We start from the raw sequence: 26,139 nt of genomic DNA on the forward strand, positions 1-26,139 counted from the left end.
ATTACACTTTAAAGTTTGAACAAAAATGTAAAAGCACTTCTCCATATTTGCTGTGTTCTGACACAATGTCATTAATTGGTACTTTTTTTTATCTTCTTTTAAAATGTACTTTTCTTATTAATACAAAGGTTCAATTTCAATTCATTTCCTAATAAGTATAAAGTAAAAAATATAATATATTATTTGTCTGATGCAATGTTTTTGCAAAATAAATAGGTGCTGCAAAACACCAAACAGTTCAACTCACAATGACGGCATTAAGGATGCCCAACGGCATAGGTCAATTGGTGAAATCACTGCATGCGTAAGGTAGTTTTCCAGATTTTCCCCAAAATCAAATACTTTTTTGAACTTGTCAAAGGATAATCTAGCTTTAAAGTTAGAATAAAAAAGTTAAAAACCAAACATATCTTCAAACCCGTTGTGTCCTGGCACAAGGCCATTAACTGGTTCGTTTTGTTTTATAAATTTACTTTTCTAATTTCTAAAAATATCAGCCTGATAAATATGGACTTAATACACGATGAAACAAGATAATCATGCTACCAAATACGTCTGACACAATTTTTTAAGAAAAGTAGTGCTTTGAGAACCCTAATATTGGTGTAAGCTCTGCGAGGTCTCAACCACAAACGCAAAACTTTGTGTTGGGTGATACGGGGATAGATTTACTAAAGGAAAATATTATGGAAGTAATTTTCAAACTGTAATTATATTACATTTATTAATATTATGGTTTCATGTTGATTTAAAGTATTTGTTATTTATTAATACCTTTATTTTTAACTAACACTTCAATATCCAGCACAAAATTTTGTTCAAAAATTGTTCTCTGATCCAAAATAATTAGATAATGGGATGTTCACAAGCTACAGTTAGATATTCTCCTGCATAGTATGTCTGTAAATAGTAGTGCTTTGGCTGTATTTTGTCAGCGATGCAAAGGGCCATACTCTAGCCTATGGTCTAACTTTAAAACTAGGGCTGTCAAGTGATTAATCGCGATTAATCACATCCAAAAATTTTTTTTTTTTTACATAATATATGTGGGTGCACTGTGTATAATTATTTTATATATATATAAATACACACACATGCTTGTATATATTTAAGAAATATTTTCATGTATATACTGTATATAGATTTATATATAATTTATATTATATATAAATATTTTATATATAAATATTTTATATATAAATAATATTTTTTTCTTAAATATACATGCATGTGTGTGTATTTATATATATATACAAAATAATTATACACAGTGCACCCACATATTGTCACGGGTGTGGTGCAGGTAGATGAAGAGGCTGAAGTCAAAGATCCAATTTCAATAAACTTTACTTACAATATCACAAATACTCGCACGGATACAGGCAGGGCAAACACTAACATTTACAACGACCGACAAGGACAGACTGAACAGAAGCAAACTAAATACAAGCATGAATCAAACATAACAAGGTGAAAACAGGTGACACGGATGATGATAACGAGGGACAGGTTGGTAAGTGAGGGAGTGAATACAGGTGTGGAGACGAGGAGGATTCTGGGAAGTGTAGTGCAGACACAAAGACAGACTGGTGCAGACGAGGACTGTGACACATATATTATTTAAAAAAAAACTTTTATTTTGGATGTGATTAATCGTGATTAATAATTTGACAGCCCTATTTAAAACATAATCTTTATACAGTAATTCAAAAGACCAAATCACTAAGAAAGGAGAGTTGAAAAGCAGCGTTTAATAAATAGACACAAGTTTGCAAATGATGGTTTTATTACTATTACTATTCAGATAGCTAGCAGATGTCACTGTTTCACATTTTGTATGTTGAACCGTATGTGTTTTAGGGGAAGACTTTTCTTTGAGAGCCGTCAACATTCAGTGTTTATAGGAATAAATGACCATTAATAATTTAAGGGATACTATTTCTGTTTGAGAACTAAATTGATACTTTGTTTAGTGCAACTTTCCCTCTATCTATGTTGTGGAATCACACAAAGTATTAAGATGCTGTTAATATAAGCAAGTATTACTTATAAGTAAGTAGGCTATTAACGCAAAAAGTAAGCGCATGCTGTTTTACACTTAAACTATTACAACAGAATCACATCTGCCTATTGCACTGAGAGATGCATTGGCTATTCATTAAAGCTCGAGGCTGTTAAACAAAGTTCGGTAAAACCTGCAGATAACATTGCACAAAGTAAATTCTAGTGATCAACTTGCTAAAAAGTAAACATGAGCCATACAGAAAAGCCACCATATTCACTGCAGCAACTGTAGCAAAAATGTGAGCGTACGAGTTTCTTAATTTGTGATTTGTAGAATAGGATTTGTGCACCTGCAATGAAGAATTTGAGAAGGTGTAACTGTTGTGTTGTGTTTGTGGAAGATAAAAAAAAGTCTACAAGTTTGCAACTCTTAAAACATTTCTCTCTGTGACTTCAAATTTACTGATACACATGTGTGGCTATTCTCTATCACTACAAATTCCACTGTCACAGGCGTTCAGTTGTTTTGCACCAAAAATTAGGGATGGCTGACACGAAACAGACGTTCCGAAGCTTTGCGAGATCCCGAAGCGCAGATGTTTTGAAACACTGATCCAAAGCGTGATTCAACACCCATGTCACGTGACTACGGCTAAAGGAAGCTTCTGAGTGTTTCGACAGGTGGCGAGCTCTGCCGATTCAGCTTTGATTGACAGGGTCGGGAACCATACAATTGCACATCTGTATAAAAGTGAAATCAACGCATGACCTCTTGGGTTTTTGTGAGAGAAGTTTTTCAACGGCTGGAGAAATAATCTGTAAAAAAAAGAAGTAGGCTAAGTCCTTCGACAGCAGAGAAATTAATATTTTTGAATAAAAATCTATAAAAAAGTGAGACATTGTGGCTTAATTTCTTTTATTAATATTCATTTTCCATGAACAAAATAACATTATGCACAGCAGGAGCCCGTTACAAGCTTCACATATTAGAAGAAGAAGAAAAAAAAAATATGAATGGCTCGTTGTCAAGGTTGTTTCAGATCAACACCTGCAAGTGACCACTAGGTGTCATAGTGGAGACGGGTGTCGGGATTGTTTCGAAGCCTCGACAATATGGCACATATGCTTCAACTGTTTCATTGCTTCACGAAGCCTCAATCTGCCCATCACTACCAAAAATAGGCCTACCTCGATATGCTCCTGCGCTGCTTACGCTCTGCTAACGCGTGCAGTTTGAAACCGGCAGGGGTGAGTCTATTTTTGCTGCGCAGCTCACGCTCAATTAAAGTGAAAGCACACTTTTGATGGACAAAAAAAATTTAAAAAAATGATTTCACACAAAAAGTGCCCAAAATGCACAGAATTTGCATGTCGTGTGTTTTAAAAGGAACTTGAGTAGGCTATGTCAGAAAAGAAAATGAAGACTCTATAGAAAATATTTATAGAAAATGTACCCATTTAAACGTGTTTTTATTATTGAGTTAGGGTAAAAGTATATGGTGTTTTATAAAAAAATATATATAGAAAATAAATATTTGTGTTATTGAAAATTAAAAATCGGCTAAAATCGGCAAGTCAAACTCAATGAAAATCGGAATCGGCCTAGAAAATTGTAATCGGTGCATCTAAACAATTTCCTTGAGGTCCACCACATTGCATCTCTTTCACAACTTCCATTATAAAATACACATTGTGTCCCGTTAGACAGTTTACTTTTAAACCATTGCACAGTAGCCTATGTGACATTAATTTGTAACATTTCAGTTTATCCAGCAATAATTTATGATCCAGTACATCAAAAGCTGAACTAAAATCTAGAAATACTGCTCCTACTAAGTTATTGTCATCAATATGTGCTCTCTCAGTATTCATGCTGAAAATTAGAGAGCAAATTTTTCTCCTTAAAGAATAATTGAATTTCCTCACAAACTATAAATTTTAACTTTGCTAAGAACTGGTAGCCAACTTATTGGTCGACTATAATGACCATTAAAACCCAGTGCTGCATTTTTCTGTAGATGAATAACCTTTCCAACCTTTCCAGCATCTTTCCAAGCTAAAGGAAAAAAATCCCCTTTACAATACTGATTTTAAAGATGTGGCAAACTGGTTCTGCCAAACTAAATTTCTTCTCTCTTATGAAAAAAATAATTGAATTAATTTCCAATTTCATATGGTTTTAAAAAAAGTCACCTTTAACAATAAAATAAGGAATTTGACTTCGATTTCATATCCATTATTTCATTGAGTGTACTCCACTTTTTTTTTTTTTTACAATTATATTTAATTTTTAAAAACTATTTTATTTTTTTCTATTAATTTTAGTTACTTGATTCAACTAAAATCTGTTTAGTACTAAAATAATGTAGGCTAGTCATTGTTATTGTGCACTATTACAACGTATGTCCTACAGCTAGTGATCACAGTTGTTAAATTTTGAAGAAAATATTGAAAAGAAAATGCTCATTTCCAGTGAGTAGAAAACGAAAGAGCTGCAGCTATGTTTATAAAAAAAAACACAATCACTTACCGATCGTAAATAGTAAGAAAAGAACACGCATAAGCGCGCTCTTCATGTTGATGTAGCGATGAGTGTTGGATAGTAGATAGTGATGTTACATATGACACTGAAGCTTCGATGTGCGTATCGCGAAAGCGAAGCAATTTCTATTGAAGCCCCGTATCGGGGTGTGTATTGGTTTCCCAGAGGTCACGTGATCGATGACAAACGAAGCCTCACTTTCTGTCCAATCACGTGCGCGTCTCGCTTTGGGTGTCAGAAGGCTCGAAGGTCCTTGTTGGCTCAGTCTGGTTGATGGGTTTGTGAGGAGAGTGCTGTACTTTGAAAGTTAATCAATACATTACATTTAAATAACCAAAACTACTTATTATTTTGTTGTTGTTGTTGTGTTTTTTTGTTTTTGTAAGATCGTTGCACTTTTGGTGTTTTTTAGGTAATTTGGTGTTGGTATTTGAGTGTTTGGTGACGGGTTTGTATTTACAGCAATGGCAACAGCCAAAAAAAGGAAGACTTCCCCTAACTGGGAATATTTTGAGCTTATAGCTTCCAATGTATGAATGCATTTCTAAAAAAGAAATAAAGAAATAAATATTTATTTATTTATTTAGTATTATTTTATTTTTTATCATTGTATTGTATAATTGTTGACCGTTGATGTGTCTTATATTCATCAATGTACATGTACAGTCACTCCCAACAAAAAAAAATGTATCCTCACACTTCTGAGGTGGAAACCTTTGTCTTCTGTTGGAAAGTGCTGTAGACCAGCGCAAACAAAGCTCAAATGCCACTTCTGATGCGATCGTAGAAGTGGATAAATACCTTACAGAGACAAACATACAAAGAGCTGAAGATCCACTTGGATACTGGAGAATGCAGAAACATGTCTACACCCCTCTATATACATTGGCATTACAGAATAATTTAAATCTTTATCACCTTTCTGTCATTCCTACAGTTACATAAGCACAGCTATCACTGCCAAGTGTCAGATGAACAGATGATCCTATCACACAATGTCCTTATTCACTATATGTGTGTGAGTGTGTGTGTGTGTGTGTGTGTGTGAAGAGAGAGAGTAGGCCTACATTAGATCTTATTAAATCATATGCTCATTTTATATTTTATTGTCACACTTTATTGACAAATCAAACACAAACGTGTAAGACTTTTTATTTCTACACATAACATTGAAATTATGGAGTGTGTTGTGGTTGCTTCATCTGCCAGAGCTTCTAACACAGGCTTCTGGCTGCTTTATTTTAAATAAGCACCAGATGGCGCTGTTCTCGACACTCTCGAAGCTTTGAATCTTTTCCCGGAACAGTCAGGGGAAAGCCTCATTGATTCACGAGGCTTCATTTCCCCATCCCTAATAGTAGATGATCCGTAGAGTTATTAAAGTTCTCTTTTCTCTGGGTGTTTCTGAGCCGCACCCTGAACCAGAGATCTTCTTTCTGTGTGTTCACACCTTCTCCGGCGAGAGCGTTAAAGTGGCCGGAAGTCATTCATTTTCAGGGAGAGCCGGCGGCGAGCTCCGGTGGCGCGGCGCGTCTTGGACGGTGAGAGCGGCGAGGAGAGTTGAAATCAGGTCAACTTTATGGTAATAAGCTATGACACGGTTCGGCGGCAACCGGCAACTACGAATTTACACCTTTTGAGAGCAGGATGCAATTTGCCTAAAGGATGCACCCTCCTCTGGAAGCAATATATCTCTAAACTCTTAAAAACCTTATTACCTTTTGGTTTACTTCGGTGGAGATAAAACCTTTGTAGCCTACCAGACAGTGGCACCGAGACATTTCAAATGATACCAAACATGTATAGTGTTGAATGATAATTGTTCACATTAAACCATTTATATTTCGGGGGAATTTCAGGTGATATCAGCATGAGAGAGAGATGAAATGGGGAAGGGAAATTTGGAGGCGATCAACTTAAGTGCGATCATGTCTTGAATGGGATCATGTACTCATAGCAAGAGAGTTCAGATGTTGACTTCCTTTGTTTTCTCAGAGAGAGTGAGTTCTTCCTGTCTTACAAAAGTTAAAGTCCCCCCTAAATAATTTACTGATGTGTTTACTGATTATGTTATGTTAAAACGTTTGACATGTTTGACTAGTCAATGCTACAATTGACATAAAGAAAGAAAGATCGATCCATGTAATTTTCTATTAACTTGACGACTATACAATAGCCGCTTTCCGACCAAGTAGTTACAGGAACTTAGTTATAGGAACTGTCCACTTCTAAACAGTTCTAAGAACTACTCTCCCCCAAACTCGGTTTTGCTGTTTGCGTTCGCACTGGCCAAGTGGCCATAGGAACTGGTAGGAGGGGTAAGGGAGTGACGCAAGCACGGCGGCGGCGCCACATACAACAACAACAAACCAGCGAGGAGGAGGCTATCGGAATGTTCCTGTTCTGCCTTGCCGGGACATTAATAACGAGTACGAACGGCGGCGTTTAAAGATCTTGAGTTCTGTACAGAGAAACACAGAAGACGAAGGCTCCAGCGTAATATGATCTTAAATAATATGATGGAAGAAGATAGAAGAGCAGAGCGCAGGAGGCAAACAAAACGACGGGTAAGTTTAGCAAGCATTAGCAATTAGCTGGTTGAATGCGTTATGTTTGTCTTAAGTTATGAGTTAGCATAGCCTACATAGGCGAATTGCAACAGACAGTGAAGAAAATGTGTTGACAGTGGGCGTGACTTATAAGTTGAACCAATCAACGTAGACCTAGGGAAAGGGAACTAAAAAAGTCCTCGCTCTAGACTAGGTACTGAAGGAGTTATAGGAACTACGGTCTGAGGAACTAAAAAATCCCCAACTTAGTCCGGTCGGAACACGCGAAAAAAAGGGTTATAGGAACGTTAGGTTCTAGGAACTGCAAAAGTCCCTCCGGTCGGAAAGCGGCTATTGCCGAAGTCCCAATTCAGATACCAGCTCCTCAGGTTCTCAGTGGATGTTTTGCTACCCGTCACATATTAACACTGCACTGGTCAAGCTTTTTTTCTTGATCTTTTCAAAATAAATTTTAATAGCAATGGAAAACATGACAATTTCATAATGGGTGAAAGCAGAGGGGCACAGTCTGAAGGAGAGAGCTTTGACAACAATACCTCACTTAAAGGTACAATATGTAATATTTTTTGCATTAAAATATCCCAAAATCACAAGGCCAGTGTTATATATTTTGTTAAAGGAGAACTCCGGTCAATTTTAAAAAATGTTTTGTAAATTTGGAGTGCTGTCAGTACAGAGAACAATGACAAAAATCGGTGCTGCCTACACCGTGTTATCCTCTTTTTAAAATTTGCACCCTGTTGACTTAAATGGGGCAAGTTTTAAACCTGCTTTTAGCCAACATTAAAATAACATACAGATCATATTCTAACATTTCATCAGGTTTAACTAAATAACACTGATTAGTTGTATCATGTACATTTGCTCACCTGTCTAATAAAGTACATGCAACACTCAAGTCGAGTCGAAGTCATGTCAAGTCGAAGTTAGTCGCGGAGCTCTCGGCATCTCGAAAGATGTTGATCTTCGTTTTAGTCCTCTTTTTGTCTCAAAGTCTGCTTGCCATGGTCCATAATGTTTGACCAAAACAACAACAGCGTGAGCGTCCTGCTAGGCAGTTTGTAATGACACATCAAGGATGTTAAGAGGCCAAAAGCAGGTTTAAAACTTGCCCCATTTACAACAACTGGGTTATGCCTAGCAGGACGCTCACGCTGTTGTTGTTTTGGTCAAACATTATGGACCATGGCAAGCAGACTTTGAGACAAAAAGAGGACTAAAACGAAGATCAACATCTTTCGAGATGCCGAGAGCTCCGCGACTAACTTCGACTTGACATGACTTCGACTCGACTTGAGTGTTGCATGTACTTTATTAGACAGGTGAGCAAATGTACATGATACAACTAATCAGTGTTATTTAGTTAAACCTGATGAAATGTTAGAATATGATCTGTATGTTATTTAATGTTGAGCTTACTGCTAGTCTCACACAGCCATCAAACAACCTAACTAACAATTTTCAACAAACTCAAATGCCGTTTAGTGTGATAGTGTAACTGTTAGAGTAAGTGAAACAGCGCTGCGTTACCTCAAGTTTAATTCGTCTAATAAACTGACTTGTGTGAGTAGTAATTCAGCACTTGCGTGTAACGTTAGTTCGGTAGAATGAAATGTCCATATTCATCAATATACGCCTTTGTTATTGTAAGAGGTTAGCGACCCCTGCCGGCGAAAATTATTACATATTGTACCTTTAATAAAATACTGTAAACACTGAAAAGCTACATTATTTTAAAAACAGCGATACTTCCCTGCTACTAAATGTTGTTAAACTTTGCCACATGCACAGATTAATGCACATAGAGTAATAAGCAATACTTAATAGTAATGTTAATAAGAAAACATAAACCAAAGAAAAACATAGAGTAAAATAACCCAGCAATCCTATTAGTCTCAGTTTGTGTTGTGAATTAAAAAAAAAAAAATCTGGCAAAGCCCCATTCCCTCGTCGTCCTCTTCCTCTTCACAATGTGACATTATATGATTAATCTGTGAGGGTCTGATGATGATGATGATGTCTGTTATGTTCTCTCCTGTTTTCTGGATGTGATGTCATACACCACAATACAGGCAGCAGCCACACCCACCAGAGCAGAGATGACCAATCGGATGACAGCTTCAGAAACATGACAACAGAAAACACAGTCTGAGGAAATAAAAGAACAATATGAATCAGAACAGAAGATTTGGACAACAACAGCATTTCACCTGAGAGGGACAAAATACTGCATTTGTCACCGTCCCACAGGCGGGACGTTTGCCATTATATTTTTAAAACAATAATATCTTTGTAAAAACCTTAAGTAATATTGACAATCTATATATCATTTGAAAGCTTACAATCTCTTGTTTCCATATTTGGTGATTGATTTTCAAAATAAATTACAGAGGAGCCGTAATTTATCAATTTGCAACAAGAATATTTTCATACTCCTAAGGCGTGTTCAGACCTTTATTTTGAAATAGCAATGAACATGAAAAATCATGAACAAAATTGTAGAAACCTAGTTTGTTTTCATGCCAAGAGTTCAAAAGATAGCATCCATTCAATTATTTTAGAAAAAAGGTCTGAAAATGTTTTAAATATAAAGAAAAAAATAATAAATTCACCATTTGTGATGTGGCAGCGAGCTATGACGCATATGCATATTTATTAGAGGTTGAATTCATATCAAAATCTGCCAAACTTCCCATACTACTTCTGAATAGGATCTCTACTTCATAAATTGTATGAAAATTGTGGAAATAATGGTTCATATCACTCAAAACACATATGGAAATGGAGGCGCCCTTATATGGGCAGTAATGGAGTCTGGTTGTCATCTACTGAAAAAGTTTGGTACTGCGCCCAAACAAATTTTTTTTTGAGATATCAACCTAAAATTTGAAACACAACTTGTTCAGATTTTTGGCTTTGATTTTTCTGGAGTTGTAGAGTAGCCCAGCTTTTGAAAATATATATTTTATATAAAATATGAATCATTAATTTTTTTACATTGTACATTTCCATAAACTCAAACTTCTATAACTTTTTTTCTGTTTCACTTTCTTAATTTACATAAATCTGCCAAATGTCTTCTTTAAAACGAGACCAATCTTACGTCTATATTCCAAAGCATTCTTGAATTACAACCATTTATGTTTGAAATGTGCATTTTCATGTCTATTAAAAAAAAGGGGGTTACAGTTAACAGGTTAAAGGGCATATTGCAGGTTAAAGCCCCCTTGAGTCAATATAAAGAAAAATAATGTAGGAAATAGATTTTCTTTAAATATATACTTATAAAATATGCTATTAATGCTTAATGCTTCTGGAGCCGTTTTTGTGAGAAAATTTTACTTCCGCATCTGAAAATTCCAAGCCGGAAGTGCCGTAACGGGAGGGAGAGCGGCCAATAGGAAACAAATGGATCGCAATGACAGTTCGGACGCTGAGGAAATTGTAAATGTTTACTCGTATGACGGACCACAGCCATACAATTATGAGCCTGATATGCGGCCAAGAGAGCAGGACAGGCCAGGATTAGACAGAACAACGGTCAGAGGAGACAGATTGAGTTGTAGTGTAAGGAAAACCGGGCAGGTGTCTTGGTGAGAGACCAGTGTTAGCTTATAGATATACAGTATATACATACACGTACGTAAGCTGACGATATGTAACACTGCTCAGATCACAATATTGTACAGATTATTATCATGTATCAGGCAATAGCAAAGCTAGTATTGGTCATCTAGGAGTATTGATATTTACCAATAACAAACTAAAAAGCTTTAATCAGGCGTATGTCACAGATTCGTTAACATTCATCCACACTAACGTTATGTGATATAGCGGTTTCTCATTACCGCAGGTGAGGGAGAGGGAGATAAACATTTTCCCGATACACATTTCCGCTTCATAGGTGCTTATGCGAGGCCATGTTGACAGCTGAGGAAAGTCAGTGGAGCAGAGAGGTGGAAGCATACTGGGCCTTAGTGGAGAATGTCACCCCAGACTTGATGTGCAGTGTCTGACTCTGCACCCAGGCTTTGAGGCTTGATGTCTGAACCCACATGTGAACTCCATATCACCGGTCTAAAGTGAACGCTTTTTCGAAGCAGATGCAGAAGTGAAGTCCCGTCTCTTCACCTGCACAAAATGCACACAGGCACGGAAGATAGCGCCGTCCTTTTTCTTGTAAGGAACCTGTGGACTTGATGTCCTGACAGGCTGGAGTTTTTGCAACCTCCACAAACACACTAATTTACCATGATGGTGATGATAAATTGAAATACAATAACAAAACTAAAACACACTAAATCACAACCGCTCCCACTGAATACCAACCAAAATCTGCTGAGCAAATGCAAAGCCCAGCAAACGACTCGCTCTCATGGCGTAATATGACGCAATGTTGAAAAAAAACGCATTTTAAAACTTTTCATTTGATATTTTCATACAAGGTTATATACTCATTTTGTACAAAAAATCCCCTGCAATATGCCCTTTAAAGGAGTAGTTCACTTTAAAAAAAACTTTTGCTGATGATTTACTCACCCCCATGTCATCCAAGATGTCCATGTCTTTCTTTCTTCAGTCGAAAAGAAATTACGGTTTTTGATGAAAACATTCCAGGATTTTTCTCCATATAATGCACTTTACTGGGCACCAAACGGTTCAAGGTCCAAAAGACAGTTTCAGTGCAAACTGCAAACTGTTCAAAGGGCTTTAAACGACACCAGACGATGAATAAGGGTCTTATCAAGCGAAACGATCGCTCATTTAAAAAATAAATAACAAAGTTTAAGTTTTATAAGCTCAAATGCTCGCCTTGCTCTGTTCTGTGATGCACGTTCGTGACTCTCCTGTTCGAACTCGTTCATCAAAATGAACAAATCTTTTTTCGAGTCATTTGATTCATTTAACGACCGAAATGAACGAATTGACTCGGAAAAAGATTTGTTCATTTTGATGAACGAGTTCGAACAGGACAGTTACACAGAACAGAGCAAGGCGAGCATGTGAGCTTATAAAACTTAAACTTTTTTTTTTCTTTTTTTTTAAATGAGCGATCGTTTCGCTTGATGAGACCCTTATTCATCGTCTGGTGTCATTTAAAACCATTTGAACAGTTTGCAGTTTGCACTGAAACTGTCATTTGGACCTTGAACCGTTTGGTGCCCAGTAAAGTGCATTATATGGAGAAAAATCCTGGAATGTTTTCATCAAAAACCTTAATTTCTTTTCGACTGAAGAAAGAAAGACATGGACATCTTGGATGACATGGGGGTGAGTAAATCATCAGCAAAAGTTTTTTTAAAAGTTAACTAATCCTTTAAGTGTGTAATTTCTGCACCACTAGTGGAACAAAATTGAATTGCAAAATTACTTGAAAATGGTTTCCTGAACACTCCCTGTGATTTCCATTGGATGTGCTGTCAGGTTTGGGGTGGTGAAAGAAGCGATGGCTAAAATGCAAAGTTGATGGGCTTTATTTTAATAAAAAATAAAACAAAATACAAACAAAATTACCCCGAGGGGGAATACCGACTTGACAGTAGGGAAGCACACAGTGTACATACGACGACAAACCAGCACAAGACTGCAAACACAAGGAGAATGAATAGGGAGAGCAAACAAAGGAGGTAACGAGGGAGGCAAATTAATCAATAATCAGGTAACAAGATGGGAGGGGTTAGACAATCAACAGGAGAGCACATGGCTCAATGAAACATAGGCCCCGTTTACACGAAGGGAAAACGCAGATATTTCCCTGCGGTTTGGCCTCTCATTTACTCGAAAACGTTTTTATCACGAAAACTAATATTTCTAAAAACTCCGGCCAAAGGGGAGATTTCTGAAAACGCCGGTTGTGTTGTCGTGTCAACTGGGAGAAACGGGGTTTTAGGTTCTCTCTTGTCGATTCTGAGGATTCTGATTGGCTTGCATGGCTTTATCCTTCTCCCTACAGTGCCGCCCATAAGTTTGGCCTAGTTATGATGGCGCTCGACGGCGTATTTATGAGGGTGTGTGCACAACGTTATTATTGAAAACGGAGGGGTGGGAAATATTTGTTTCTCCAAATACCCGGCTTTGTGTAAACGTAGCCATAAGGTGTGTTCGACATCGGCCTCGGCTGGATGAAAGCGATTGGCGAGAGTAGCCGCATGCAGGCGAGGAGGAGCTGCAAACAGACGTGAAGTCGGACACTTTCTGGTTCCCGTGGTGTTATTTGCCAAATACAATATTTGCCAAAAACAAAGATGTTTCAGAGACATTTTCATTCAAAACTTTATGTACTGCTTCATACAGTGTCTGTTTTAACAAGAATAAAGTTAAACATAAGCCTATAAGTTAGCTAGTAGCTACTATCAATGAAGTGGAGTTGACGTTTTTTAATCAGTTTATTTTGATAAACATGACACAATATAACATCCCGAGTCCGCGACTACATGAAAAGAGTGTTTACTGCTATAAAAAACCTGATTTGCGAGCTTCAGTGGAACTAAAGGTGTGAGAATAAACAAAACGCACGTGATCGTTGTCATGCGGTGAATCCGGCCAATCGTGGAACAGCTGTGACGTCATCAGAGCTCGTGCAGCCCAGAGCAGACGCTCTTCAGAAGCTGCGCTGGCTGAGTTCTCCGGCTACTCTCGAATCGCTCTCGCGGTACTTTGATGGCATACGTCACAGTCACGTGGCGTCGGCGCTGTATCAAGGCTGGGTTCCAGTCCAAAATCGTTATGCCCTTCACTTGCTAACTTCCCTCCGTCTCGTTCACTCGGATGTACGTCATTGCTTGCGTTGCACGAGTGCCACTACTGGCGGAAACTGCAATGGGCTGAACTGGAACGTCCTCAACCCTTGATCACTTGGAATCAGCTATGGAGTTGATTTATTATTTTAAAAAATGTTCACTTTAAGGATTTGTTTAATGCAGCATCCAAATGTATATAGGTGTGTTTGGGTTGTTTTAACTTAAAAAAATATAATTAATATATCATGGAGTTGTTTGTTGTGGTTGTGATTAGACGAAATCTGTGGATACGTCACAATCGTACTGCATTGTGGGACATATGGTGCCTGAAGTGTACATATGAAGTAGACTCGCTCCCTCGGTCTAAATCGAGGGAACGAGTGTCTGTCCATATAAATTTCCCTCGTCCACTTCACGAAGTGGAACGCACTTCAAAATGGCGGCAGGGATTCCCCCGAGGGGAAGTGCTTAGGGAAGTTCGCAAGTGCGTGTCTAAAAGTGGACTGGAACGCAGCCCAAGTCGGAAAAAATTTCTAACCGGCATGCACTGCTTCAAGTCAGCCGCCAAGCGGTCTGCGCAGAGCTGCATGAAGTCGAACAAGCCTTACATGACAAGCCATGTGCTCACACCAAACATATGAGCACATGGCCAGCAAACACAAATCACCAGCCATGTGTCCCAACAAGACATGAACACGCTGCTTTTGAGGACACTCATAAGCCACGTGTTCACACAAAACATGACAACATGAAAGCACGCAGCTAGTGTAAACACAAGCTGTGTGCTACACAGCACAAGACAAAACACAACATGAAAGCACATGAAACAAGACACAGACACGACAAAAGAGGAATGCCAGGTCTCTGACACAAAACCAAGAAATAGAGGGGGTGGGGGAACCCTCTTTTTCAATGAAAGCATCTAAGCAGATAGAAAAGCCAAGATAAGTTGACAGTAAAGTGAAGTTAAACTTGCTTAAAGTTTTTTTTAAATAGAATTTCTCCTGAGGGAATAATCATCGAAAAACTAGAAAGAGTAAGTGTCCAATAACATAACATAGAATAACTGCTGACATACCTGGACATGTCTGGCAGAGTTCAGTGTTGAGATGCGTGGTCCAGTTGGTGAATGAAGAAGCCACCACACAGCTGTAGGAATCATCCAGACACTCAATCTCCAGAGGTAGAGAGAGACTGATGCTGAGATCAGACACACTGATGTTGGACAATACACTGTTTCCTTTGTACCAGGAGAGAGTCGCATCACTCACATTCACCACTGAACACAGCAGCACACATCTGGACACTGATGATCCTGATGGTGATGAACAGTCTGAAGAGTTACTGCTAATGACAGGCAGAGGAGCTAAAAAACATGAAAGAACAGAGAAATACAAATTAATTATGAGGCCATGCATGACCTACATTTCACAAAGCACAATGCAAAGAATCAAATGAATGTAGAGGCAGATCTTAACACAGCATTGGGTTGTGGGTTTTAATCTCACACTAAGGTCTATCCACTGAGCCACACTTCCAACAACTTTCAAAACTGGCATATGCAGTTGAGAGTCATTACACAAAAGCACTGCTGCTCTTGTATATTGAATAAGAAAAATGATTTCAAGTGGCTGTAGTGAACACACAGGTATGAACACAATAAATACCAAGTTTAGTTTAAATACACCAAAGTTTTGCCAAGAAACATCCTGGAGACACTTGTGGGGAAGACTGGAGAAAAGAGGAGCAATGAAAAAAAAAACATTAACATCCAAAAAAGGCAACAAATCAAAGTGTATTTAATGTAATTAGGCCAATGTTTCTATGCAAAGTTATTAACTTTGAAATTGGATGAGTCTGTGGTGTTATATGACTGAAAGACCCTAAAGTTGGTCTGGAGACTTTTCAGACCCTCATCAATCATCATGCCAACTTTCACAGCTTTCATCCATATTATTTTTTGAGCTGCTATAGACTCTCATGGCAAAGTTGAAGAATAATAAAAATGCCCAAATGTGTCTTTAATTTTGAGAAGACAATAGATAATCTATCCCTTCCAGATCCTGATCACCACTGAAAGCATTTGAACAAACTGCATCATGTCTAGTGCAAGACCCCATCCCCCATTTTTATATTTCATAAGATCTATACTTGTACAATAACAATAAAGTTGAATCATCTTAATTATAACAATAAAATGTAATAGTGAGCTGTATTTCTCTACTCACCATAGACAGTAACAGTGAATCTGTATGTAGACGATGAGCTGCTGCGGCTGATCTTAACTTCATAAACTCCAGCATGATCAGTTGTGATGTTCATAATGGTCAGAGATCCAGTCTTCTCGTCCAGCTTCAGTCTGTCTCTGAATCTCCCATCAAGATTATCAGGGATCGTATTTTTCACGCCATTGGTTTTAGCTATAAGAGGCCCGTTAGTTCCAAATGTCCAGAATATCTCTTCATCTTTCTGTATTTCAGTGACACTAGAGTTTAGAGAGACTGAATTTCCCTCCATCACTGAAACTGACTTCAGTTCATCTGTACCAGCAAACACTCCTGAAGAACACACAGAAACAGTCTCTCAGTCACACATTCAACTTTAAGTTGCTTTAATGAAGCTTTAACTGATTACAAACTTTTGAGAAAGTAGAAAGATAGAAACAGCATCATGGGAAATAAATGGCAGAGTGGAAAACACAGATCTGAGTTCACACCTTCACATAGTTAACATTTTACCTTTTGCTTTAGTCTTATAAGTTACATGAGTAAAATGTTTTTACTCATTAACGGTGGAACTGAAGTTCATTAGAGTTCCACACAAATAACATCCTACTATAAATCATAAAACATGTTTGTAACTCACCAACCAGACAGCAACAGCACAGACAGCAAAAAGCAAATGTGCACAACATTTTCTTCAACAGTTCAGTGGTCTGAAATAGTTACACTTAAGTATCTGAGCGCGGTAAAGATGTGTAGACAACAAGCAGTTAAAAGTTTTAACTATTCTGTTAACTTCCACCGAACTGAATTAGATCACGCCCCTTCAACCACACTTACTCTCGGGAAGCTGCTCACTGCAGAGCAAATGGAGCTTGTGTTTAGCTCCTCCTCACTAGACATCCAGCGAGGAGGAGCAAATGTAATGTGGGCCTAATGGGTGGAGCTAAAATATCCAATCACACCCTAACCCTATCCAACCCTACCCACAACTCTATGTCTCCACCTCATTAGACATCCAGAGAGAAGGAGCTGATTCATTTGAGACTGCAGTGAGCACCACTTGCTCAAAAAACATGTCTCAAAGACCTGTCACTGTCAGCCAATCAGAATGCACAAAATGATTGACAGGTAAGAGAGCCTTCAAGTTTTCAGATAAAAGACTCCCACATTAATTATTATTATTATTATTGGTGTTTACAGGCTGTCATAGAGACCGGTGTCAGGACATCAATTTCAGTGATAGCTGGCTAGTAGGTACAATTTATTTATATTGTATTGTTTTATTTCAAAGAAAATTGTTTAAAGGGGTCATATAATGGTACATGCACTTTTACAAGTTGATTGTACTGAAATGTGTGTTGGCAGTGCCTGTACACAACCATCATAAAATGATAAAAATCCATCCAGTGGTTTTGTTTTAATCTCCTTATATATTTTCCCCTGCCTCAAATCGAGCCGTTCGAGCGTGTGACGTCACACGCTTGGACGCCCCTCCCACGATTGTTGATTGACAGCAGCGTTTCAACACAGACCCGCCCTTGCTCGTGAGTGAGATGTCAATCATAGTTCGTCATTGTTGATACACTGGAGCAGAATGGTGCCTAAGCGATTGTGGTGTTCTGTTCTTGGGTGTAATAACGAACACAGCAGTCATTTTAATGTTCCTAAATCCGAACCGCTGAAGACACAGTGGCTGAGTTTGTTTTCGAAGGGAATATTCCCTACGATCAACGTCAATGCTTTCATGTTTGCGTGAATCACTTCACACACCAGTCAGGATTTAGACCATACCATAGTACTGAGACAGCTCTCATCAGAGTCACAAATGATTTGCTCTTATCATCCGATCGTGGTTGTATCTCTCTATTAGTGTTACTCGATCTTAGTGCTGCATTTGATACCATTGACCACAATATTCTTTTACATAGACTTGAAAATTATGTTGGCATTAGTGGAATTGCATTAGCATGGTTCAAATCATACTTATCTGACCGTTATCAATTTGTAGCAGTAAATGAAGATATGTCTTGTCGATCAAAAGTTCAGTATGGTGTACCACAAGGCTCAGTACTAGGACCGTTACTGTTCACTCTGTACATGCTACCCTTAGGAGATATCATTAGGAAGCATGGAGTTAGCTTTCACTGTTATGCCGATGATACTCAGCTGTATATTTCTTCGCGCCCCGACGAAACGCACCGATTCACAAAATTAACGGAATGCATAGCTGATATAAAAAGTTGGATGACTAGTAATTTCCTATTACTTAACTCTGAAAAAAAACAGAGATTCTAATTATTGGCCAAAAAACTTCCTCAATTAATAACCTAAAATACTGTCTAACACTTGATGGCTGCTCTGTCAAGTCTTCGTCATCGGTTAGGAACCTGGGTGTGCTCTTTGATACCAATCTTTCATTTGAAAGTCACATTTCTAGTATCTGTAAAACCGCATTCTTCCATCTTAAAATTATCGAAAATACCACATATGCTTTCAATGAAAAATGTGGAACAGTTAGTTCATGCGTTCATGACCTCAAGGCTAGATTATTGTAATGCTCTACTGGGTGGTTGCCCTGCACACTTAATAAACAAACTACAGCTAGTCCAAAACGCAGCAGCTCGAGTTCTTACCAGAACCAGGAAGTATGACCATATTAGCCCAGTTCTGTCAACACTGCATTGGCTGCCTATTAAACATTGTATACATTTCTAAATATTGCTGATTACTTACAAAGCACAAAATGGTTTAGCTCCGCAGTACTTGAGTGAGGTCTTAACGCATTATAGTCCTTCACGCCTATTGTGATCTCAAAATTCCAGCCAGTTGATAATACCTAGAATATCAAAATCGACTGCAGGCGGTAGATCCTTTTCCTACTTAGCACCTGAACTTTGGAACAGTCTTCCTAACATTGTCCGGGAAGCAGACACACTCTGTCAGTTTAAATCTAGACTAAAAACACATCTCTTTGACCTGGCATTCACATAGAACATTTCTATTATTTCAAATCAGTTAAATGATTATTTGGCTGCATAGATTAGGTCAGCCGGAACCGGGGACACTTCCCAAAAAAACAGATGTACTCGTTACATCTTAAGAAGAATGGCATCTACGCTAATGTCAGTCTTTCCATTTATTCCGAGGTTTACTGAAGTCAGACGGATCCGGGCTGTATCCAGATCAGATGATGAACCTGCGCCTGGACACGTCCACAACGCATCACTGCAGTGCCAGCCTCATCAGCCCTGTGAAGGCCTCATGGACACCTCAACAAACTCGTCTCCATACCGGCGTGATGACTCCGACCTCCAACAAGATGGAACTGGATAATATTCTGAATGTTCTGATCCAATTTGACTTCTGACCTGTAATGTTGCCTGAATCATAATCATACACTGTTCGTTCGTTTGCCAGAGGAGAACTGGCCCCCGACTGAGCCTGGGTTCTCCCAAGGTTTTTTTCTCCGTTCTATCACCTGCTGGAGTTTTGGTTCCTTGCCATTGTTGCCTTGGCTTTTGGCTTGCTTAGTTGGGGACATTTAATTATTCAACAATATTTTTGATCTGCGTTACTTCATGTGGACGATTACGCAATTTTATTCTAGAAACAAACTTCTTGTAATTATTTTCATGCATTCACTGTGAAGCTGCTTTGATACAATCTGTATTGTGAAAAGCGCTATATAAATAAAGAAGACTTGACTTCAGGCACATGCAGAGGGGGGGGGGGGGTCATGCTCGAGCCCCTGCCCTATTTCAAAAGTGCCTTTCTCAAACAAATATCAATAATATTGTTGTGGTCAATAAAACAAAATGCATTTGATTATAATTAACATGACAATGTGCGAAAGTAGCCTAAATTCACGTTTATTTGACGTTTCTGTCAGTCTGAGGTGTCGTTGCTATGGGTTGCGTCACTTGCGTCAAGTTGCGCCTTGCGCGTGTCTTCTTGCTTCAGTCTTGACTTGACCATAGACTGTAACTGTAAAATAGGTCTTGACTGACGGGGTCAGTCTCCGTTTTCGAGGGTCTAAAACCCCGGAGTAGTGTGTGTGTGGACGGCAGGCATAACCGTAGCAAAAGCTATGCGTTTTAAAATGAAAATGCACTAGTGTAAACATAGGTATCCCACAGTCTGCTCGAGAACCGATACTCTAGAGCCAAATATGGCTCGATGGCAGGAAACAAAATAAACCAAACAATTTTTCTACTTTTTTTTCTTCACAATAATAAAAGGTTTTGTGTCGATTCAATTAAAAATCCACATCACATATTTTAAAATATTACATAATTAATTGAAGCCTGTTTGTCATGTATAATACACCGACCAATCGTCATCTGGCACAACAAGTTCAAATTTCATTGGACAATGTGAAGTGGAGCGTAATTTTCCGGTCATTTATAAATAAATCGTTACTTATAATGGACAGTAACGATGTTATGATGAGGTGGAAGCAAGGAGGAAGCAGGATCCAATTGCAGGACACTTTATTCAATAAACTCAAACTACATAAAGACTCAGGCTAGGGCACAAGACTCAGGAACAGAACCACCAACATCAAGGTTACATCAACAAGAACTCACAAGGACTGGACTGAAACACAGGGCTTAAATACAAGGGCAAACGATCTAAACAGGATAACAAGGGGGCGTGGTTAACGGGAAACACCTGGGAAGACTAATAGAGATAACGGGGAGCGGGAAAACAGGGAACAGGACTGAACCAAGTGCACAAAGACAGGGGGAACACAGACAGACATCACAACATAGCCCCCCCTCTATGGACGGCTCCCGACGCCCAACAAAACAGGACACAAGACAATTCGGGAGGGCGGTGGAGTGGAGGCGGTCCCGGGGGAGGGACGGAGGGCCAGGTCCGCGCAGGGAACAGGACCAGGGCCTTGCAATGACGGGCATGGGCTATGGAACGTGGGCTGACCTGGGCCATGGAACGTGGGCGGAGCTGGACGTGCAGGCGGCCAGGGCGGAGCAGGCTGTGGGCGTGTCCATGACAGAGCAGGCCGTGGGCGTGTCCACGACGGAGCAGGCTGAGGGCGTGACAAGGGCGGAGCAGGCTGTGGATCCTCGGGCGGCCATGGCGGAGAAGACCCTTCGGGCAGCCATGGCGGTGCGGCCTTCACAGTCCCATCCAGGGTCCTACTGCCCCCCCCCCAAAATTTTCTTAGGGGCAGCCATGGGGTCATCAGCAGGAACAGACACCGGCGCAGGATCAGCGGGCTCTGGCGCAGGATCAGCGGGCTCTGGCGCAGGATCAGCGGGCTCTGGCGCAGGATCAGCGGGCTCTGGCGCAGGATCAGCGGGCTCTGGCGCAGGATCAGCGGGCTCTGGCGCAGGATCAGCGGGCTCTGGCGCAGGATCAGCGGGCTCTGGCGCAGGATCAGCGGACACCGGCTCAAGTGTGTGCGTAGCCCACACACACCACATGGCTGTGGCCATAATGGCCAGTGTTGCGGTCACTGAGGGCTCAGGCGGCGCATGTGTGGCGTGATCGGTCTCTGGCTGGGCAGACGTGACGTGAACGGTCTCTGGCTGGGCAGACGTGACGTGGACGGTCTCTGGCTGAGCAGACGTGACGTGGACGGTCTCTGGCTGGACGGTCTCTGGCTGGACGGTCTCTGGCTGGACGGTCTCTGGCTGGACGGTCTCTGGCTGGACGGTCTCTGGCTGGACGGTCTCTGGCTGGACGGTCTCTGGCTGGACGGTCTCTGGCTGGACGGTCTCTGGCTGGACGGTCTCTGGCTGGACGGTGAGCTGGCAGGGTGCTTCATCAGCCAAGCCCACAGTAAATGCCGAACCGCTCAGCAAAAGGGCCAGGTCGACATACTGCTCAATAGACCCGTTTGGGTCATGCAGTGGCATCAGGTAGCTGAGCGGCTCAGAAAGACCTCCACGAAAAAATATCTTTAGGCACAAATCATCCATACCAGACAGGTGAGCCAGCTCCAAAAAGTCCCTCACATAGTCCTCAATCGGTCGGTCTCCTTGGCGGAGACATATCAGTTGTGCTGCTGGATTCATTTTTGGTGAGTTCTTCTGTTATGATGAGGTGGAAGCAAGGAGGAAGCAGGATCCAATTGCAGCACACTTTATTCAATAAACTCAAACTACATAAAGACTCAGGCTAGGGCACAAGACTCAGGAACAGAACCACCAACATCAAGGTTACATCAACAAGAACTCACAAGGACTGGACTGAAACACAGGGCTTAAATACAAGGGCAAACGATCTAAACAGGATAACAAGGGGGCGTGGTTAACGGGAAACACCTGGGAAGACTAATAGAGATAACGGGGAGCGGGAAAACAGGGAACAGGACTGAACCAAGTGCACAAAGACAGGGGGAACACAGACAGACATCACAACAAACGATTACTGTCGTTACTGTAATCGTTACTGTCGATTACATGGACAGTAACGCATTTATGTTTATGAAGCGATCTGAATCGGTGTCGTTGAACTAATGGGTGTTAATTGACTACAAAGCACTGCACAAAACCAGCACCAAAAGTAGTATTAAATGGTAAGTATAGTATTCAAGTCACTTGTATTTAGTCTATATTGATACACCGTTTACCATTTGATGAAACTATCATAGTTTGTTAAATGAAGCCCAGGCGTAAAGGCCTATTATGTGAAGTGTAGGCTGACAACAACACGCGAAATGGTGATTTTATTATTTTAACATTTTTGATAATTTTGCAGCAATAGTATAATAGTACAGTACTACTGGTCAAACATTTGCACACACATTACTTTTTTTTTTTTTTTTTAAGAAGTCCCTTATGTGCATCAAGCCTGCATTTATTTGATAAAAAATATAGAAAAAAAATTATTACAATTTAAAATAATGGTTTTCTATTTTAATATACTATTTGATATAATTTATTTATTTATGTGATGCCATATGCCCTTTTTTACATTTGAGCCCCTGCCCCTGGGGAACTCTCTGCACGTACCTGCTTGACTTGACTTTATGAAGTTGAGATCAGCGGCAGCCGCTCAGAGACTAAACACAGATTCACTGTTACTGTCTATGGTGAGTAGAGAAATACAGCTCATTATATTATATATTACAGAAGTGGCATTTTATTGTTAGAATTATTCTTAATACTACACAATAAAAAAAAAAATCATATATATTTGTGATCTTTGACTTTTCTCTATGACACTGTAATTCCATTTTTAAATAATAATCCATACAGGCTTCTAAAACCAGATTTTTTTTAAATATAAAAACCCATATAGCTCAGGCCAAATGCTATTTCATGCAAACTTAGCCGTACACTTATATGATGAACCGTCTCCACAGTTAAGCCTTTTATTTTTGTAGACTGAAACATCTCCATTGACTTCCATTCAAACAGAGCAGCTTCTGGGAGCGTTTTACAGAAAGATTATAACTTTAGAGTCCTGTCTTATCCTTTTGTAACCGTGACCATTTCATCTAGGATCTGAACGTTCACCTGAGATTGTGTTTGATCGTTTGACATTTAAGAGGTCATTGTATTATAAAAACATACTTTACATTTCATACATCAAAACATCACTCGATGATCCACTGACTGATGCCCGGTGAAGTGATAATAACAGGACAGACACTTTTCCTACAGACCAAATAGTGCTAATAGGAGTTATTCAAACAAGACACATTCTTGCTCTATTTTCTATCATTATTATTGTTGCTCTTTGTTAAAGCAACACCATGGAACTTTTCCTCTTCGGTCGCCCTACTGGTTGGAAACGTAATTGTCCATTACCGCTGTCGTAAATAATTTAGCCTACTGTCGCACGCACGCTCGCTGTTTATCCAGCACCGGCTTTAGAATGAACGATGTCCACAGACAAGGTAGAGTATGTTACATGATTTCATGAAAGGATGATGTATTGCGATGTATTGTAAAACGAAATAATGACTTTTGTAACGCTTGACGTAAAGCAGTCGAATTTTGTAGTTCTTTTTGTGATCGGGTTACTACCCGAACCCCGAAGTTCTGTAGTGCCAGTAAAAGCGACACAGACCCCGTCAGGCTCTGGCAGAAGTGCCTTTCACCCTGTTACGACTTGATGAACCACTGATAAGATTTTGGAAACATTATTTTAAGGTAAAAAATGTTACATAGTGTTACTTTAACACAGACTTTGACTGCAGGGACGTGTCTCTCTGTTTTTTCAGTGTGTTGTACAATATACAGTTGTATTCAACGGGTTACTATTATTCAGATTTACTTTGAACACTTGCATGAGAATCAGCTTCAAAAACAAGCATATCATTCAGATGTATTGTGAAATTATTTATACATAAATCAGTCCAGTATTTCACAATCTTTTTGTGGGATTTTTGCGATCAAAATGACTGATTTTGAGGTGGTAATTTCCAGAAATTTGTGAAAAAATTAGCAATTTTTATATTTTATAATTAGGACATCACATTTACCATAATAGTATTATGTCAGATGCACAATAGTCATACATGACACAAATCACAAACAAAATGCATAAAGCTTCTTTATTTTGGTCTCATCAAATTAACTTTTAAAACAACCTATGGGCAATTTTTTGACCTATGTAAAACAATTTACCCCCACTCTCATGCAATATATCATGATATTGCTTAGCCCGGTCCATGGTGCTTGTGAGAGGGCAGGTGAGACACATTTTCTTTCGCCATGTTTCTGACAGACCGCTCACATCAAAACTGCGCAACATCTGTATCCATGTATTGAAACTTTAATTAAACTAGAGATATTTCAATTTGGTGATTATAATTTAAAGTTTTGTGAGATCTTTTTCATTTTTGTGATTATTTTGCGGTTAAATTAGGAATAATGTAGGATCGCAAAAAAAAAATCGACATTTTGTTGATTTTGCGTTGTATTCAGCGATCGCGGAATCGCGAAAAACTGGAGGGACTGATCAATTATTTATCACAAATAACTCCCATTCCCAATTAACTTTTATGGTGCAGATATTTCATGGTGTTTGTTACAGATTGTCATGTCTGGTTTAAGTTTTGTTCATGTTTTCATGTCTTTTATTTAGGAATTTTGTCATGTGATTTCCTGTTCCCTTGATGTGATCCTGTCATGTGCCTTGTTTTCATTGGCTCGTTTGTTTCATGCGTCATGTACTCATTGCTTCTTGTTTCATTAGTTCTGTCTGTTCATTGGTTGCTTTTGTCATGTGATCCCCATAGTCTTGTATTTAAGCCCCTATGTTTCCCATGTTACTTTGTTGTGTATTCAACAATGTGATGCTGTTTCCATGTTACACGTGTCAAGTTATTGTTATCAGTCAAGTTCTTAGTTCAGATTTCACATCTTTGGATTATTAAACTCGTAATAAACTTCACCTGGGTCCTCTGCACTGTTGTCTTTGTTTGCTTCCATGCCAGCTACACATATCTGACACTTTCTCCTACTAATTTACACACACTAATGACTGTCTCTCTTTACCTGCTACAACACCTCCTCCTTAAGGTCCTGTATCTCCGACGGCACTGATCTCTGCTGCTGCTGACGGATTTCTGTTGATTGTCGCTGCAGTCGGAATGATCTGTATCTGCAAGACAGCAACACAGAAAGACTGATCAAGAAGGCAAGAGTTTCCTACTACTGATACAACTGTTAAACATGTATTAGATAATGCTGACATGAACGTGTTAAAACATATAGGGGTCATTGAAGCTAATAGTTTAAGTAGGCCGTGAGACAGAGGGTTGATTGGTACCATTTCGAGGGATTAAACCCCATGGTGATTTTTGTGTAGGTATATGACCCTGTATTTGAAAAATGTGTGATAGCATTAGATTCAAGGTAGTTTTTGGTTACGGAGGACGATTTTCAAACATATGTCAAGAAAAAGGATAAATGAATTTATCTTTAAATTAATTTTTTAATTTTATAAAAATGTTATAAAATGTTATAATAAAAAATTATATATTTTTTAAATTATATTAAGGATACATTTTTCTCTCTTGTAGTCACTGAACACCTTACCTTGAGGTAGGATGATATAAGTGTTGATTTCTAATGAAA

At 39.2% G+C, this 26,139-nt stretch overlaps 2 protein-coding genes across 2 annotated transcripts in view; both read right to left on the minus strand.

Annotated features, from left to right (window-relative positions):
* The window catches only part of LOC130086893 (uncharacterized), an 832,515-nt gene that overhangs the window by 441,560 nt on the left and 364,816 nt on the right, over window positions 1-26,139 (minus strand). The gene's annotated exons all lie outside the window — the stretch shown is intronic.
* LOC130086909 (uncharacterized) lies at window positions 9,073-16,806 on the minus strand. Its single transcript, XM_056253138.1, has 4 exons — window positions 16,722-16,806; window positions 16,085-16,414; window positions 14,935-15,222; window positions 9,073-9,264 (listed from the first exon to the last, which is right to left on the minus strand). Exons 1-4 carry the CDS (start codon window positions 16,768-16,770, stop codon window positions 9,140-9,142), a joined length of 792 nt encoding a protein of 263 aa, XP_056109113.1. The 5' UTR covers window positions 16,771-16,806; the 3' UTR covers window positions 9,073-9,139.

This window comes from Rhinichthys klamathensis, unplaced genomic scaffold (assembly GCF_029890125.1).
Source record: "Rhinichthys klamathensis goyatoka isolate OS25496 unplaced genomic scaffold, OSU_Roscu_1.1 h1tg000103l_1, whole genome shotgun sequence".
Taxonomy (NCBI): Eukaryota; Metazoa; Chordata; class Actinopteri; order Cypriniformes; family Leuciscidae; genus Rhinichthys; species Rhinichthys klamathensis.